Source organism: Xiphias gladius, chromosome 17 (genome assembly GCF_016859285.1).
Source record: "Xiphias gladius isolate SHS-SW01 ecotype Sanya breed wild chromosome 17, ASM1685928v1, whole genome shotgun sequence".
Taxonomy (NCBI): Eukaryota; Metazoa; Chordata; class Actinopteri; order Istiophoriformes; family Xiphiidae; genus Xiphias; species Xiphias gladius.
Genome location: NC_053416.1, coordinates 9,702,013 through 9,718,135, shown reverse-complemented (window position 1 = coordinate 9,718,135; position 16,123 = coordinate 9,702,013). Strand labels below are relative to the sequence as shown.

Genomic DNA, 16,123 nt, shown 5'->3' with positions numbered 1-16,123 from the left:
TTTAAATTCTGTGCTTGCTTGAACTAACAACAGACTGGAATAGAATAGAACAGAGCAGAATAGAATAGTGCTTCATTTCACTCTCTAAATCTGATCTTTATCTGTAATAAATTCAAATAATAAATTGTGTTTGTTTGAAACGAGACTACTGATAGTCTGACCACTGAAACCTTAATATAGAAAAACAGAATACAATCGAATAGAATAGAAAGAAAACGAGTACATTTTACTCTGTGATGTAAAATATGCTCTTTATCTTGTGATATATGTTCTACCTATGCAGTGTACGTGTTAAAGCATAAAGAACTACTAATAGTCTAACCCCTGAAAACCCTACTATTCAAGAGAGAATAGAGTAGAACAGAAGAGCCAGTCCACCAAATTTCGATCGCAGGGGGCCAACAGTAACAGCAGGAGCGCTTCCTTGACGTTCAATAACACAAGGATAACTTGATGGGTCTTCTTCGGGAAAGCAAACAGCGTCTCTGAACACGAAAACGTACCAGCACATCTGTCACAACACCTTATCATCTAAACTCTAAAGCAAACGCGTGCTGCCCCAAAGAAGATGGCATCCTTTTTTTTTTTCTTTTACTGTGCACTTTTCCTTTGTTCTCTTTTTCTCTCCTTCATTCCTGTCTCGGTCACCTTGTGAGCCTCTCTGCCCGTCTCTCTCCGCCTTCCCCACAGATGAAGGAGATGATGCCTACTGCGCCTAAGAGGAAGAAGGGAGGGAGGGAGGAAGGACGAAGCTAGAGGAGGACGGGAGGAAACGAGGAGAAAGGGAGGGAAGGGGAGAAGGGAAGGGGAGGGGGGAAGAGAGAAAAACGAGAGAGAGGGGCTAGTGGATGTAGCTCTAGCTGTGGGCCGGGGGGTGAGCTACCTAGCACGGCTGCTCTGCCGAAACATCCATGGGTGGCTGTGTCGGGAGCCACCACGACTCTTCGGGCAGCTTAAACGAGAACTCGGACGGCACTGGAGGTAACTTGCAGGGCTTATCGACGTCTTTTCGTGCCAACCAGCTTGGCTTTTTTTTTTTTTTTTTTTTTTTTTGGGAGGGGGGCTTCCTCTAGGCTTTTCTGCATGGTGTCCTGGCTGGAGGTCTCCTTCCCTTCCCTTCCCTTCCCTTATATCCGAGCCAGACACAGCCGGAGACAGACACCCCCTCCCTCCCCGGTTATCTCCGTCCACACAGCGGGCCTTGGAGCGACAAATGACGCCTCGTCTGCACGCCACTTCACAAACCGGGAAATATTTACTGTGCGACGCCGCCTCCCTCCCTTTGTTCTTTGGTTTTGACTAAGCTAGCCGGCTAAAACGTAGCCTGGTTAGCTTGCTAGCTTTTCTGCATAACAAATATGGGTCACAGACGGCAGTGGCACGCGAGGAAAAGCACTCTGTATGATTGAATTAGGTCTTGACTCTGTGACTGCTTATAAGTTATTGTTGGGTAAATACAAGCTGCACTTGTTACTGTTGTGAGGCTTTTGTTTCCATTGACTTGCTTTGTAAAAGAGAGATGTTGGGGCATGTTTAGTGCTGTGAAGTATTAGGGAGAAAAGGGGGGGGGGTCAAAATTTAAAGGGTGCTGCAGCTCTAGTGTGTTTTCAACACTGTAATTTAGACCGCGGTTATGTTTTTTTTAATAGGCCTGAGAGCAGTAGGAACCATGCTGTCCATCGACTGTGAGCAGAAAAGAGTAGAAAGATACCAGAAGACTGCAGGTTTATTGTATTTAATGAACAATAAGCAGCATTGCATGCAATGACTAATAGTGTGGGGCATAATAACTCGAGCAGGGGCACTTTTAGTATGGTTTTGTGGATTAAAATATGATTTTTTTTAAAAAGTTAGAATTGAACTGGGGATTGCGTTAAAATAATTTGCACCTTAACCGCAAGGCCCCTTTTTCTTATAGAGATTTTTATCACGCTGTAGACAACTTTGTGGTTTCCTGGTTTGTCTGGTCTCGCAAAAGATTCAGATACTAGCCAGCGAGTGATTTTTAATCCCAGATTGGGAGATAGAGCTGGGATGGGGGCTGGGGACAGGGGACTGATCACTTAAAGAGGTTGAGATATGGGCTAGTTTCCTTAATGTCTTCTTCTTTGCCTCTAAATCTGTTTGGACGACTTGGTCCACTATCGCCCACACTTCCTACCGGTCTAGATGTCACACAGACAGGTTTCAGAGATCTGTTTATCTGTGAAATGTGTCTTAACTAGAGGCAATGCAGTGTTAAAACAGATGTAACTTAGCAGCTGGTACTTGACACCTTTCTTGCTGCTGACGGAGACCATACAATTAGACCTGAACACATGTAAATTTGTCTGCTTTCACCAAAGTGTGTCATAACCAGGTTTACCTAGTTCAAGCATGCTATTTTTGTAGAAAATTGTTTCACATACTACCCCACATTTATCCCTAAGGATCTCTAGGAACTACTGAAAGACAGCCAATTAGGCTGATGTTTAGAGGTAAATCAGATTATGGGCAGACACAGGAGCTGGAAAGTGAGCTAATGCATACAAGCCAATACACAGGAATTCCGGCAGGTATTGCGTGCAGATCACAATATCACAAGATCACTAAACTGTGTGCAGTTTGTAAATGTTACAATTTTTCAGAAATATTTAAATGTATATAATCTGTTTTCATTTGAGTCAATTAGAGCTGCTGCTGATGTTTTACAAAACCACATAAAATCCATTAATTTATGTTTTATATATGTTATTTATTTGAGTTTACTGCTGCCCTGCAACATCTGAATTTTCCCATTAGGTGCCACTAAAGTCTAATCCTGTTTTTATTTTGTCAACCAAGGACCTCATTTACCCACTGTCCCTAAATTATGTGTCATAATCTGGTGGCTTTATGAGACATTTCTAAAAGATAATACTATTTTTAACATGTAAACTCTTGTAAACAGATGAATTATGACGCTTTACACAACCGAATAGGGAAAAATTCTAAGAGACAGAAAACCGTCTGTTAGAGGTTTTATTTACTACAGTCAGTTGAAGGTTGGTGTTTTAAGACTGTGCCATGTGATCATCAGAGTACATGTGTACCAGCAGCAGGTGTAACTCAACACCTTGATCTGTCATCGTCCTCCCTGCTCTCCTGTGTCTCTGTGCAGCACACACACACACTGTAAACACAACACTTGTACACACTTTCCTGTACCTGTTGTCCCTGTTGGTGGTCATCCAGATGGTGTTGTTCATCAGCCATTCTGCTGTAGATATTGGATTCTATAAACCTAACCTTTTTAACTGGGTTTAGTAACAAAGCACTTCTTGGTTCAGTTCTGCTCTGTGTGTGTTTGTGTGTGATGTGTAGGCTGATGTTTAATCAGACATCTGATCTTAGTTGTGTACTTGAGAAATCTTGAGACTGATGATAAATCCTAACTCTTCTTATTCCGTCTTTCTCCTTTACTCCCCATTCCTACTTGTCATTTTTGTCCTCTGTGTATTCCCCCACCTCCTTTCTCTTTATGACTGCCATCCTCCATTCCACGTCTGTCTACTTTCCCTTCCCTACATTTCCATTTGTTTCTGTTTTTGTTATTTTCTTATTGTGGTTATCCTCCCTCTTAATAATTTTATTTCTCTCCTCACTTCCTTCCTTTTACCCCGCCCTCACTTTCGTTCTCTGTGTGTCTCTTTCTGTCTTTCCCTTCTGGTTTTGTTTTCTTCATCTACCCTCCGACACTACTGTCTTCCTCTCTCTTTTTCTTTTTGCTCCATCTCTCCTTTCCTCCATCCCAGTGGCTCTAGGGCGTAACCAGCCCCTGAAAAGAGAGCGGCCTAAATGGAAAAGTGACTACCCGATGACTGAAGGCCAGCTGCGCAGCAAGAGAGATGAGTTCTGGGATACGGCGCCAGCATTCGAGGGCCGGAAGGAGATCTGGGATGCGCTGCGGGCTGCGGCCAGCGCCTTTGAGAGCAATGACCACCTGCTGGCTCAGGCCATCCTCGACGGGGCCAGCATTACGCTGCCGCATGGTAACACGCATATCCACAGTGGTATACACAGCAGATTTGTTTGTTTTACTAGTTTACTTTACTCTCCATGAAATACCAGTTGGGTGGACTTTGTGGAGGACATTGCAGTTGATGATTACCAAACTCTCTGATCTCTAGAGAAAATAAACTCAGGAGCTCAGCTGGGGAGAATTTCTTTAAAGGGTTGCAGAGCTTGTTTTTTTTGGGCTAGTTGGTGCAGGGTGTTATCTACGGTATTCACCCTGCAGTTAAAAGGATTTAAAGAACCTTTAAGTGTATCTCAATGACCAAATTTTAGAGTTTAGACTTAAGCCATTAGGAGGCATATACTGAAGAAGGAATCAATTAAATAATTAATGAAAAGGGGTGTGTCCTTGTTCCTCAGAAAGTAGGATTTAATGAAGTAATCACTCACATAAGTATACTACATATAGGAATTTTCAAAACCACACTCAAGAGCATTCACATAGTACAAATCATTGAAATTCGAAATGGCTCGGATACAGGAAGCCCAACAACTCTACACAGTAATTATCAGCCACTTGAGCAGACTTTCTATTTGTGGTTGTGTGTCATTCTCTAAATTCCTTATTCATATCACCTCAGACTCATATTACCTCAACTAAGAACAGGACAGGTCCCCTTTTTTGTGTTTTAAACGTTGTCATGTTTTGTTAAGGTGGTGGCACTCTCGATTTCCCCTGTCTCTCCAGACTTTCATGTAAGAGTCCAGAAGTGTTTTTTATGTATACATCACAAACTGAATGAATACTAATTCTCATTATGATAAAATGAGCTGAAGTGACAGGCTTGCTCTGATATAAAACTTGTTCATGTCCATGCAAGGATGCTGTACCTGTTATCCCATACCAAACTGGCACACCATTGTGGGTACAGTATATTTGAAGTCAGTAAATAACATGGTGGTAAGCAGTACCTTTTATTGGGATTATAATTTATTTCATATTTATCAGAGGCAATTTATTTCTGAGGGACTAGCTGGTAACCTGCACTTTTTCATACATTTTTGTTAGGTGAACTCCCCTGCAGGAAAACAGGGGAGGACAGAATTATTCTTTTAGTGGGCGAAGAAAGACACTTAATCTGAAGGATTCAAAGATGCAAAACAGCGTCACCTGAATTAGTTTGTGGAGTATCAGATACCAACAAACAAGTTTCTTGTGCATGTTAATGTAGTCAGTGTCTTGTGGTGCTCCATTCCTCTCAGTAGTTTGATCAGGTCAGATCAGACCCTGCTGAGTTGCAGCTGTAGATTCCCCAGACCTGATGTCACCATTGCAGTCATCCGGCACTCCAGTACAAAAAGCAGTCAAATAACTTTTTAACATTTTCACACAATATTCACAATATTATGCTTCACATTTTGCATTTAGGACTAGAGTTAAGGTAAGGGTCGGGTCCAGATCTTATTTTTGATTTTCCGTTGCCCCCTTTTCGCTTTCCCTCTCTACAGTAGATGCATCAATAGGTGGGCTCATTTTTCGCTGTAAATAATTTGATTGGACACTAACCTGATCTGAGATCATCAAAAGTGTCTCTGTGAAGCAGACTCGACTCACTGTATGCATTATACCATTGTGTAAGTAACTCAAGCTACATTTGGGTGGCCATGCAAAACCGCATTGCAGCAAGAAATCATTTTTCATGTAAACAAATATTTTCTTGTTTTGATCAGCTGTTATCTCACATTGTTAAAAGATTTTCACAATGTGGAATGAAGTACGTTGTTATGGGGTTGAAATAATTAACGTAGTTCACACCAAGCGGATTGTAGTGAGTGCTGTTGTTGTCCACATTACTACACAGTTCAGCTTTAGAAACAAAGTAAGTGAAGCTCTCTCTGTCAGCCTCTTACTCTCTTGCACTCACATTCACTCTGGTAGACTTTGTCCCAAGGCGTAGCGTGGCCTCAATGTTCTTGCCCTGACCACAGCAGCCGTCATCATGAGCAACATTGTGGGCTTCTGCCGACTCATCTCAGTCTCACATACCTCAAAACTCGCTGTCTCTCTCAAGTGCTGTGTGTCATAAAACATAAAACAAGTCATAAAACAACTTAAGCACTGCTGTGACCTTTTTTTATTTATTTATTTATTTATTTATTTTTAAAGCATTGTTTACGAAAAGAACTGTGGAGAATTAGACTTTTTCACCCTGGTCACCCCGGCAACAGCTATGCCTGCCCTATAAACGTGAATGTCTGGGACTGACTGAGTGAGTGATGAATTTACACCACTGGTCAGTCAGCCAACTGTTGGTGTCTTTCCAATTGGTTGTTGCGCTTTCAAAATGTACTGGTGCAAACAGTTTCTAATGCATCATCAAGAGTGCGTTTACAGGCAGTTTTGCCATCTTAGCGACTTTTCAGACGCCTTCAGCAAGTTTTCGTCACAAAAGCACCTTGCGACAAATCTAGCGAGCTTTTGAACAAACCTTAGCTATTTTCTGTGGAAGAGAGTCGCCAGTTTTGCCCCGTGAGTGTGAGTGTGAGGTCAGGCTTTCCCTCCACAGTCGCACCTCTCTGTGCGTCTCATTCATTTGAACGCAAGGCAGCTGACACAGACATGAATGAGCTTCTAACTTTCTCTCTGAGTGATCATTTTACAAGTAAAGATAGCCGAAGTCACAGCACAGCCGTTGTCTTTAACTTGTGTTTATGGTGATTTTGTCGGATGATGTCACGGTTATAAAATCAAGATTTTAGAAGTACTGAGCAGCAGCCTGGAAACTGCTGGTTAATATTTAGTCTTAATGGGCCGCATTTCAGTCACTTATTCATACTTGTTCCGTTGTCTGACAACAGAAGCAGAGCAACCTGTAAATGAGAACACCTTATTGGGAATTCGGCTGTATTTAAATACTGTATATCTGAGCACAGAGAGAGTAGGAGAGAAGCAAAAAGATAAAGGACTGTCCAGCCTCAAACTAGGTTTTGACCTGGTCTTGTTGAATTACTCTTAAGGGTAAAAAACTAAGGCAAGATATCCCTGCAATAAAAACACCCTTTACTACAATAAAATTGCTTGGTGTTATCAGTTATGAAAAGTAGAGACATACTATTATACAGGGGGACCTGTTGAAAACCCCCTTGAGGACCGCTGGGGTCCCCCCCTGCAAATACCACAGTATTAAGTTTCTGCTTGCGGAATAATTTGACCTCTTCACTACATCCTATTTCCCTCTCTCTCCACAAACTCTTTACTCTGAATGTGTGAATCACAATTGGTCAGCAGTGACATTATGCCCTTTATTTACTACTCCAGCGGACACATGACATTCCCTTCTCTCCTGATGGTCTTCCCTCACAGTCTTTGTTTTCTTATGAGTCCAACTCTCATTTCTCCATTCCATCATACTACAAGGAAATGTGAACTGGTTTTAGGCTATTTGAGATCAAAAAAATGATGTGAGCTTTTGACTTTCAGTTTATGAGTTCAGTAATAAAAATATACAAAAGAACACATTTAAAGTGCCAAGAATTTATTAAGCTCAGGCGTAGCAAGGAACATTTCTTAATTTTTTTTACCCAAAAACATGACTTATGCAGAACACTTACTTGAAAATTAAAAATTAAGAGAAATATTTTCTTTTGTTGTTAATGGCTTTTTATTGGAACATCCCAGTTAAACATTTATCTTGTGTACACAACATAACTATGCATGCACACAGCTTTGTTTATATTGGTATGTGGGTTAATATAAGCTATGAAAAAGTGTTGACACTTTTTATCCTTTCTTCCAGGAGCTCTGACTGAATGTTACGATGAACTGGGGAATCGATACCAGCTGCCAGTCTACTGCCTCTCTCCTCCCGTCAACATGATTGAAGAGCGCTCTGATGAGCCTGAAGGTTCAGATCCAGACTCCGGTGCTGCAGACCCATCCACCGGCAGCACTGGTGACCCCAGCTCAGGAGGGGAGTGCCAGCTTCGGCTGCGGCTCTCCACAGGTCGTGACCTCCGGCTGGCGGTCCGCTCCACAGACACAGTGGGCATGATGAAGCGGCGTCTACAAAGTCAGGAGGGCGTGCCTGCCACAACCCAGCGTTGGTTTTTCTCAGGTCGCCCACTGACAGACAGACTGCGCTTGGACCAACTCAACATCTCCAGGGACTATGTAGTGCAGGTCATCCTCAGCCAGCCGCCACCACCAGAGCCAGTAACCGCAGCAGGACATATACCAGAGGCCTCTGGGCCAGTGGCAGTGGAAGGAGTGGCTGCACTGCCCCAAGAGCCCACACCAGTGGAGAATTAACACCCCCCCAACCTGGCAGCCTAGAGGTTGGTAAACCGGTGGGCTGGCAGTATAAAAGGAGGATAACAAAGGAGAAAAAGAAAGAATGACTTTTCTCTTTTGGTTTGCACTCTCCTCTCCTCTCCTCTCCTGAGTCAGTTGTTTTTGCTGAAAAGGGCTGTGTTTGGGCAGAGGTTGGTTGTCTGCTGGAGCAAAAGGACTCTTGAATCGAGAAAAGACTCTTCGTTTTGGTTTTACACATTGAAATATTGACCTTTTTGAAGTCTTTTTAACTGTTCCTATGGAAACCAAACAACAAAAAGAGAACTTTGTAAGATGGCTTAAAGGGTTTTCTTAGCAACACTGATGTGCGAATGTTTCTGCATTTCAGTTTCCATTCAAGTTATGCTCTCTGGCAAAACTGTTTGAGGCTACAGGGTTAAACATCCGTTTTCATTAGACATTTTTAACTCGTACAGTTCAGAAAGAAATTAATAAAGATAATTTAACAATCATGACAGTTATTCAGGCAGTTACTCTTAATTATATGTGAATCAAATTTCAAAAAAACAAAAAAAACAAAAAGTAATCACCTGGGGATTAAGTGAGTATGCTAACAGTTGTAAAGAAAGGTATTCTATTAGTATTTCTAGTTAGCAAACAGATATGTTCTCCGTCTTGACATGAGGTTGCAGACGGGGGGCTTGACTGGATGTTTTACCAAGCTGCCGCTGGATTATATACTTTATTTCACTCTGCTTACAGAACAATCAGAGTAATCATGTAATAAACCTTATGTAGTCAGCCTATGTGTGTGAGTGGATGTGAATAAGTGTGTGTACGTGCGTGGATGTCCATGTATGATCAAGACACAACCACACTTATTCATGTGGCAAAAGGATGGACATCAGAAACACAGTTACATATTTTGATTAAAAATAGAATGGTTTTTAATTAAAATTGATAATTGTTTCTATTCCTCGATCTCTGTCTGCTTGTTTGCTTTGAATATTTTCATGTTTTGAAATGGAGCTGTTCACCGCCTCATGGCATGATGACTAATGTTCATTGTTAAAAAGGCTAAAACTATGCCGTTTCTTTAAGACAGTGACCAAACTTATTAAACTCCCAGTAAGACAGTGAAAAAGCAGACCCCCAAATGTCAAAGTACCTGTAACGTAATTACAGAAATTCAAATTGTAATCCCTTACACTACTCTTTCCTGAAAAATAATCACATTACTATTACATATTACTAAGTAATGCGGTACTGCCCAACACTTGACACGAGTGTGATCAGTCTTCTCCTCTCACTCTTTGCACGAAAGTGAATAAACATATGTCCCAAAATGTCAAACTTTAAACTTCCAGCTTTGGTATATTGGCTAATAGCGATATATCCATGATAAGCTAATATTGGTCATTAGTACCGGCTTATCTGATTTGGAGCCCGAGCTCTAAAAATACTGCATAGTAGAACAGCTTCCCCTTTTCCTTTGGTTTCCACCTTTCTGTATTTCAGCTTCCTTCTTTTAAATGTACTCATTCCAGCCAGACAGAACATGGAACATTTCTGGAAAAAACACTATGATGCAAAGAGGCCTTCTAGAGAGAGGAAGCCACTGAAACCATTGTGTCTGAAAGAAGTGCTGCCAACTGACATTCCCAGCTTGACAACAAAAGAACAGACGTCATTCAGCCAGTGATGGAATGAGGAAGGATCTTCAGCCTGTCTGCCTGCTCAAAAGCTTTCTATCCATCACTTATGTAAATGTGTGTAAAGTGAGCTAACTTTACATTACATTATTACATTATTATTAATGTAGAGGAAGGAGAGTTAATGACCCCACTTGGATGGTAATAAATGTGACAGATCCTGCTGTACATTAGTAACAGGTAGAGGGGAAGTGGATACGGTATAAGGGCAGTGAGGCATTAAATCCCCCGTCGTCTTAATTGCCCTGCAATCTGAATATGGCATCTGCTTGCAGTTGCAGTCTCAAAATTTAATTTCCCCTATTTTGAGACATTCACATCATCCCAAAACGAGAAAATGTGTTACTTTTCAGTATGACAGCATCCTGTGAATGTTAGAGGTGTGGTAAGGGAGGTGTTCAGGTTTCCTCTTTGTAAAGTTTCGGGTTTGGGACAAGCGTTTGGTGCACAGAAGCTATGACATACCACTTCCTTTTTGAGCAACATACTAGTGCAAATATGATTTAATAAAAAAGGTGAGTACGTTTGAAAGCACAAAGCACACCACCCATGAGCAATAGTCATCTATACCTTTTTCCATTAGCACATAGCAATGTTGAATCAAAAGAAACCCCTATAATTAAGTTAGAGGTCTACTTAGAGGAAATTGCCTACTAGCTATCATGATGGATAGGCCTAAACTGGATAGTTACATGTTAGTGTTTATATGAGAACAGAATAAAGAATCGAAACTCCTCCATAAATCATATTACTATACAGGTAACTTCCCAAATGTATTATTTACACATGGTTAGCCTACAAGGACAAAGAACATTGTGTCCACAAAACTAATAGGAGGAGCCCTCTGTGATTTTTATAAAACAGATTTTTTCTCTCTCTCTTTTACTTCATCCCAGCGACTCTATTCTCTTTTCCACTTCCCTGGAGGTGTCATCATTGACACTTTTGCTTTCTTGTTCTTCTTCCTGAAAAGAAGAACTCTTATGACTATTTTCCAGGGTACCTGTTGCATTTCCAGTGATACACCACCACACTATCATAGTTTCATCTGCGAAGACCTTTCCAGTTCCCTTTCCCAGTGGTTACGGTCTCTTATGTTGTCCTGACTTCCCATGCGTTGTAGCCGCAGTCACACACATTATCTCACAGTGGAATATAGTAAAATCTGAATTGTACTTTTGTCCTCTACATTTGTCATCTTCCCCCTGACTGAGTAAATCAAGCTGAAAAAAGTTGAATGAGAGTCAGATGGAAAACTGTCATGGATGAAGAAATAATGTTGATCTGTTCCTCAGCTTCATTATTAATTCAAACTGCCCTTTGGTGTTTCCACCTTGGGGACTAGATCATGATCTTATCTCATCAGCCCTTTTGCTGTCAGGTAATAATTCACACACACACACACACACACACACAGCCATAAACAGACACAAGGCAGTTCCACTTCGTGTTGGGGTTTTTCAACTGCCGCACATAAATACAGCCACAGCATGCTGAGTTCAAGCAGACAAGCTGAACACTAAATCAGCCCAGCCATTTCACTTTTGCCAATTTTGGATCAAGTCTAGTTGTCAAGGTAAGATCTACTATGCTCACTCTCATTTTAAGTTATACTGTATCTCCTGTTTTTTTTGTTTGCTTTTTCTACAGAAATGTATTCAGTGTATATTTATTCTAGTGTCATGAGGGTAATACCTGTTTCTAACACTAGCCTCAGACTCTTATTAAGTTAGACTTTCACTGAAAGAAACTGACAAAATGTTGGTATGAAGAAAAAAATGTTTTTAATCGTTCATGTGACATCTACAAAAAGTAACTTAAACGCAACTGAATTAGGAGATTGTTTTCTCATTCAATATTAGGCATCACCTGAACCACTTTTTATCAAGTACTGAAATAACATAAATACAGTTAAGAGGTACTAATATGGTTTACTTAACTGGCTCTGAGGCTGGGGATTTGGACCCCCAGAAGGGGACCTAAGGGGTCACGAGACGCTTAAGAGGAGAGGAAAGCATATAAATGTTTCTGCCACACAAAGTTGTGCTTTTTTTTTTTTTTAAATTACTGGCTAATTTTTGTTCAGCATCCTATAAACCTTCAAATATAAGAAAGAAAACGATCTTTAGACATAGACACAATGTTTAGAAATATACAAACGTAACAAGGGGTCACTTAAAGGGGTCATCGGCCAAAAAAGTTGGGAACCACTGCTTTATATATGTACATAAATTGTTGGGAGACTTTATACTTTCACTCCATTACATTTCAGAGAATAATATTGTTCTTTCTATCCCACTACATTTACCAAATGATGTTAGTTTCTAGTTACTTGTCAAATTAAGACTTGTATCTTTAGACTGTAAACTTTTTAGACATGAAAAATATCCTTGTTGTAGATGATTAACAAAAGACAATTTGAACCTGCAGGGGGAAAATTTGTGTCCCCAGTTCCAGGGATTTTTCTTTCTTTTTTTTTTTGTTCTGTTAATGAAGAATTATATTTTTTATTGGAGAGCCTCATCAAAATCATTAAAATCAGCAGAACAGTCAAGGTTTAAGCAAATATACCTTCCTCTTTCTATGCGCAAGCCCCAAATGAAGGCCTAGTTATCGTATAATTAATAATACAAGTTTTGTCCCAGTCCTTGTACTAAACTAACTTGTAGTCCTTTCTTCCAGATGAGTTCTTTGCTCCTCATGGTCCTGTATGCGGCACTGTGCTGTGCCTACTCTGATAGCCAACAAGAAAACATAGAGACTCTAATGGATAATGGTTGGTAACTCCTCCTTTCTCTGCCAAATATTCTGCTTCCTTGCCATTTTTCTCTACTCACCTCACATCTAGTAAAGGTTGATTCAAGCCCAACTGTGTGTATAGGTTTGTGTTTTCTGTCTATGACTTAATTAGTTCTGGTCCTGAGGGTGCCTTCCGCTCTGGACAGCAGGGTGTATGTTCCTCTGACCTGCGGAGAAGCGTATCAAAACCAGATTGTGTTTTGGAAGAAAAATGGTAATGCAACTTTTACCACTACTACAGATACTACTTCTACTCCCACTAGCACTTCTAATAGTACCTGTGCCAGTATGCTATGTATGATACGATGCTAATACATCTTTAAAATAAAACAAAAATGATACTAATATATCTTTCAAATAAACCAAGAAACATTTTATTTAAAAATGTTTCCTCAGTCAGATGGCAAATTTTCTCTGTGTTCTTAGAATATTTTGAATAACTGACATTGTTGCTTTATTGACCCGTGTCCTTGTCTCAGGCATGGAGGTTAACCCTGCTTTGCAGGGGAACCAGGTCAAGGTTCTGGTGGAAGAGATGAATGGAGGAAACTACACTTGTCACCTTGGTCCTGACGGAGAATACCTCAACCACACTTTGATCCTGGTCCAACTAGACCCAGACAACAGGTCTATCATCCTGGAAGAAAAATCCCCTGAAGAAGGTAAGATAAGAAAGTTGGAAGGAGTGAGGGAGGAGGGAAATTACATAGAGGGTATACACTGAGAGAAAAGACAGAGAAAACTAAAGATGTTGTGTTACTGGACCTGGCAAGGTATTTCACTGGAGGAAACATAGGATAGCTGTCACCGAATGCCCGAGATTAGAAAGATGGTGGGAGAGGGAGATAAGATGGGAAAAAAATAGACAGAGGTAGTGGGCTGTGGCCAAAAAGCACACAACACTCAAAAGATAAGATGAACAGTTGGGCACATGTAAAGAGAAATTGGATAAAAGGAAGACCAGAGGTCGAGTGATGGTGGGAAGAGAAGTGAATAGAAAGAGGAAACGAGACAACATCATGATTACAAGAAAGGCATTAAAGGGAAGGGAAAAAAGAACATTCAAACTGGAGAGATAACAAAGAAAGTTTGACAGCAAAGTGTTCTACTTAAATTTATGATGATACTTTGATATTTGCTTTAGCATAAACAAAACGTACCAAGGTTCACACACTGGGCAGGCTTTATGTTACACCCACTATCATATTGTTGGTACTAGTGGTTACCAAAAAAGACTCCAACCTGTTGCTTCTGGTCTCAAAAAGGATTTTGTTTCTTAGGTCAAAGCCTTTTCTCTTCTGCTGAAGAAATCAAACCTTTTTTTTCCCATGGGCCTTTTGCCACCTTTCACAAATTGCAACAACTTGTGAAAGCTCTGAAAGCGTTGGCATTCTTTATACTAAAAAACATAATCTTCTCTCTGGTTTTGTGCCTTAAGCCAATGTTTTTTGTTTTAATTTGAAGAAACAAAAACTTATATACAGTGAAGAGGCTATTATGAAACCAGCAATGTTCTCCTCAGTTGTCAGGCTTGTTCACAGCAAATTATATTGAGGTCCTCGCAATGATGTATTAATGTTTAAATGATGGGATATTCAAAAGAAAGTGCTCTGAAACACCAAAGAGGGACATAAATTGTTAACAAGAACATTAAACACAGAGAGGGGGAGGGACTCGGAGTTCTAACAACGTTTCTGTTCCTCAAGGTCGCATCCACTGTTCCGCACCTAACTATCAAGGTGCATTCCACTGCACCTGGACAAGAACACAATCCAGATCTAATGCTGCCGTGCTCCTGGTAAAGGCAGAACGGTGAGGAAAAAAAAAAACAATTTCTCACACTCATCTGCCTCATTTTGATCAGGAGTAGATCAGCAGCATCATCTAAAAACTGCCAGGGTATTCTGCATCTAATTCCCAATGGAGCCCCCATGCTGAAAATATACAGTGACATTTCATTGTAAGGCAAGGATTATACTATATCCTGTTCTAGATAGTATTGTACCAACCAATTTGTCTTTAATCCAGGCATTTGGAGAATATACCATGTGAGCTGGATGCTGATGGATCAGGGGTTCACTGTCAGGATGTCAACTGCCCTTACATAGAGGAGCAACACCGAATCTCCCTCACCGTTTACATACACAGCTACTCTCGCCTAGAGGCCTACACAAAGGTGTTCTACCTGAGAGAGATTGGTAAATCATTGAACAGTACTTTAATGTCTTTGTCAAAAAGAGTTGGGCAATACGTGTCATTGTTTTTTTTTTTTGTCTACTTTTGAAATATGCTGCAGCTACATTTTGACCCATCTGTTATGCGAGTACTTACGGACACTTGGATTATGTGGCAAGATTTTTATCCATCCACGCTAAATTCCTTTTGTCTTGTCTTCCCCATGTTTGCAAGCCAGTCAACTCCTCATTGTTCTGTTTCCCTCCACTTCCCCCCCTCATTCCTCTCCCATCTCACCCTATTTAGTGAGGCCAGCAAAACTCTGGAACCTGAGAATGAGTGATGGGAATGTGTTCAGCTGGAACTATCCTGACTCCTGGCAGACCCCCTGCACATACTTTGGCCTCCAGTTCCAGGTCAAAGTGATCAACAAGGGACATTCCTGTAACAGCGAAGAGCACATAATGGTAATCAATACACGCATGATGTAGACCAGATTCAAGTTATTCTTAGCTACTATAAGAATTCATTTGCTGATTTCCAGTTTAATCTCGTCTCTTTGTCTTTGATATGTGACCTCCTCTCTTTTGCAGCAAAGCATCACTGAGGAAACTAAGTTTAAAATCCCTGTCAAAACCAAGAGGTATGTTTTCTGTGTGCGAGCCCAGGACAAGCACACCCGCGGGCCATGGAGCCACTGGAGCCAATGCATGTAAGTACTGTATATTACTTGTTCAATGTTAAAATGTTTTGACTGGGTTTGTTACAAAGAGGCAATTTGTGTGAGAATTTCTAATTTATCCAAGTAATACTCATCTCATCCTCATTGTTTCATTCCAACCTGTCCCGTCTCCAGAGTAAACAAACAACATGTGGACTGCTAGTTTTTTCACTGGACTGCAGCCATAAAAAAAAGAAGAAAATAAGGATGGAAGAAAACATTTTTTTGTTTTCACACATTTTTTAAAGCAAATGACACAACAATTGCTGTGCTTTGAGAGTGACTGTATACCTGTACAGTATTTATTGATCATTTATACTAGGTGTCCCTATGGAATTAAAGTATATTGTTAACAATAATTTGTAATATGATTCCTTTATGCCCATTTTAACTCTTCTAATACTGATGAACATGATCATTTACTGCACTTTTTGGCATTTTATACATCTC

General features: G+C 40.6%; 2 protein-coding genes across 2 annotated transcripts; both read left to right on the top strand.

The window, feature by feature from the left end:
• The first annotated feature begins 820 nt into the window (after window positions 1-820).
• On the top strand, window positions 821-9,239 carry ubtd2 (ubiquitin domain containing 2). Its single transcript, XM_040151425.1, has 3 exons — window positions 821-981; window positions 3,774-4,010; window positions 7,773-9,239. Exons 1-3 carry the CDS (start codon window positions 912-914, stop codon window positions 8,282-8,284), a joined length of 819 nt encoding a protein of 272 aa, XP_040007359.1. The 5' UTR covers window positions 821-911; the 3' UTR covers window positions 8,285-9,239.
• Window positions 9,240-11,502: 2,263 nt separating this feature from the next.
• il12bb (interleukin 12B, b) lies at window positions 11,503-15,975 on the top strand. Its single transcript, XM_040150996.1, has 9 exons — window positions 11,503-11,554; window positions 12,661-12,754; window positions 12,890-12,991; window positions 13,257-13,439; window positions 14,484-14,589; window positions 14,806-14,975; window positions 15,259-15,419; window positions 15,546-15,664; window positions 15,809-15,975. The coding sequence occupies exons 2-9, from the start codon at window positions 12,661-12,663 to the stop codon at window positions 15,834-15,836; spliced, it is 963 nt and encodes a 320-aa protein (XP_040006930.1). The 5' UTR covers window positions 11,503-11,554; the 3' UTR covers window positions 15,837-15,975.
• Window positions 15,976-16,123: the final 148 nt, after the last annotated feature.

Coding starts and splice junctions, on each gene's coding strand:
- il12bb (XM_040150996.1), top strand. CDS start 12,661: ATGAGTTCTTTGCTCCTCATGGTCCTGTATGCGGCACTGTGCTGTGCC. Junction 14,976..15,258: donor GTTCTACCTGAGAGAGATTG/GTAAATCATTGA, acceptor CACCCTATTTAG/TGAGGCCAGCAAAACTCTGG. Junction 15,420..15,545: donor ACAGCGAAGAGCACATAATG/GTAATCAATACA, acceptor TCTCTTTTGCAG/CAAAGCATCACTGAGGAAAC.
- ubtd2 (XM_040151425.1), top strand. CDS start 912: ATGGGTGGCTGTGTCGGGAGCCACCACGACTCTTCGGGCAGCTTAAAC. Junction 982..3,773: donor GAACTCGGACGGCACTGGAG/GTAACTTGCAGG, acceptor CCTCCATCCCAG/TGGCTCTAGGGCGTAACCAG. Junction 4,011..7,772: donor CAGCATTACGCTGCCGCATG/GTAACACGCATA, acceptor CCTTTCTTCCAG/GAGCTCTGACTGAATGTTAC.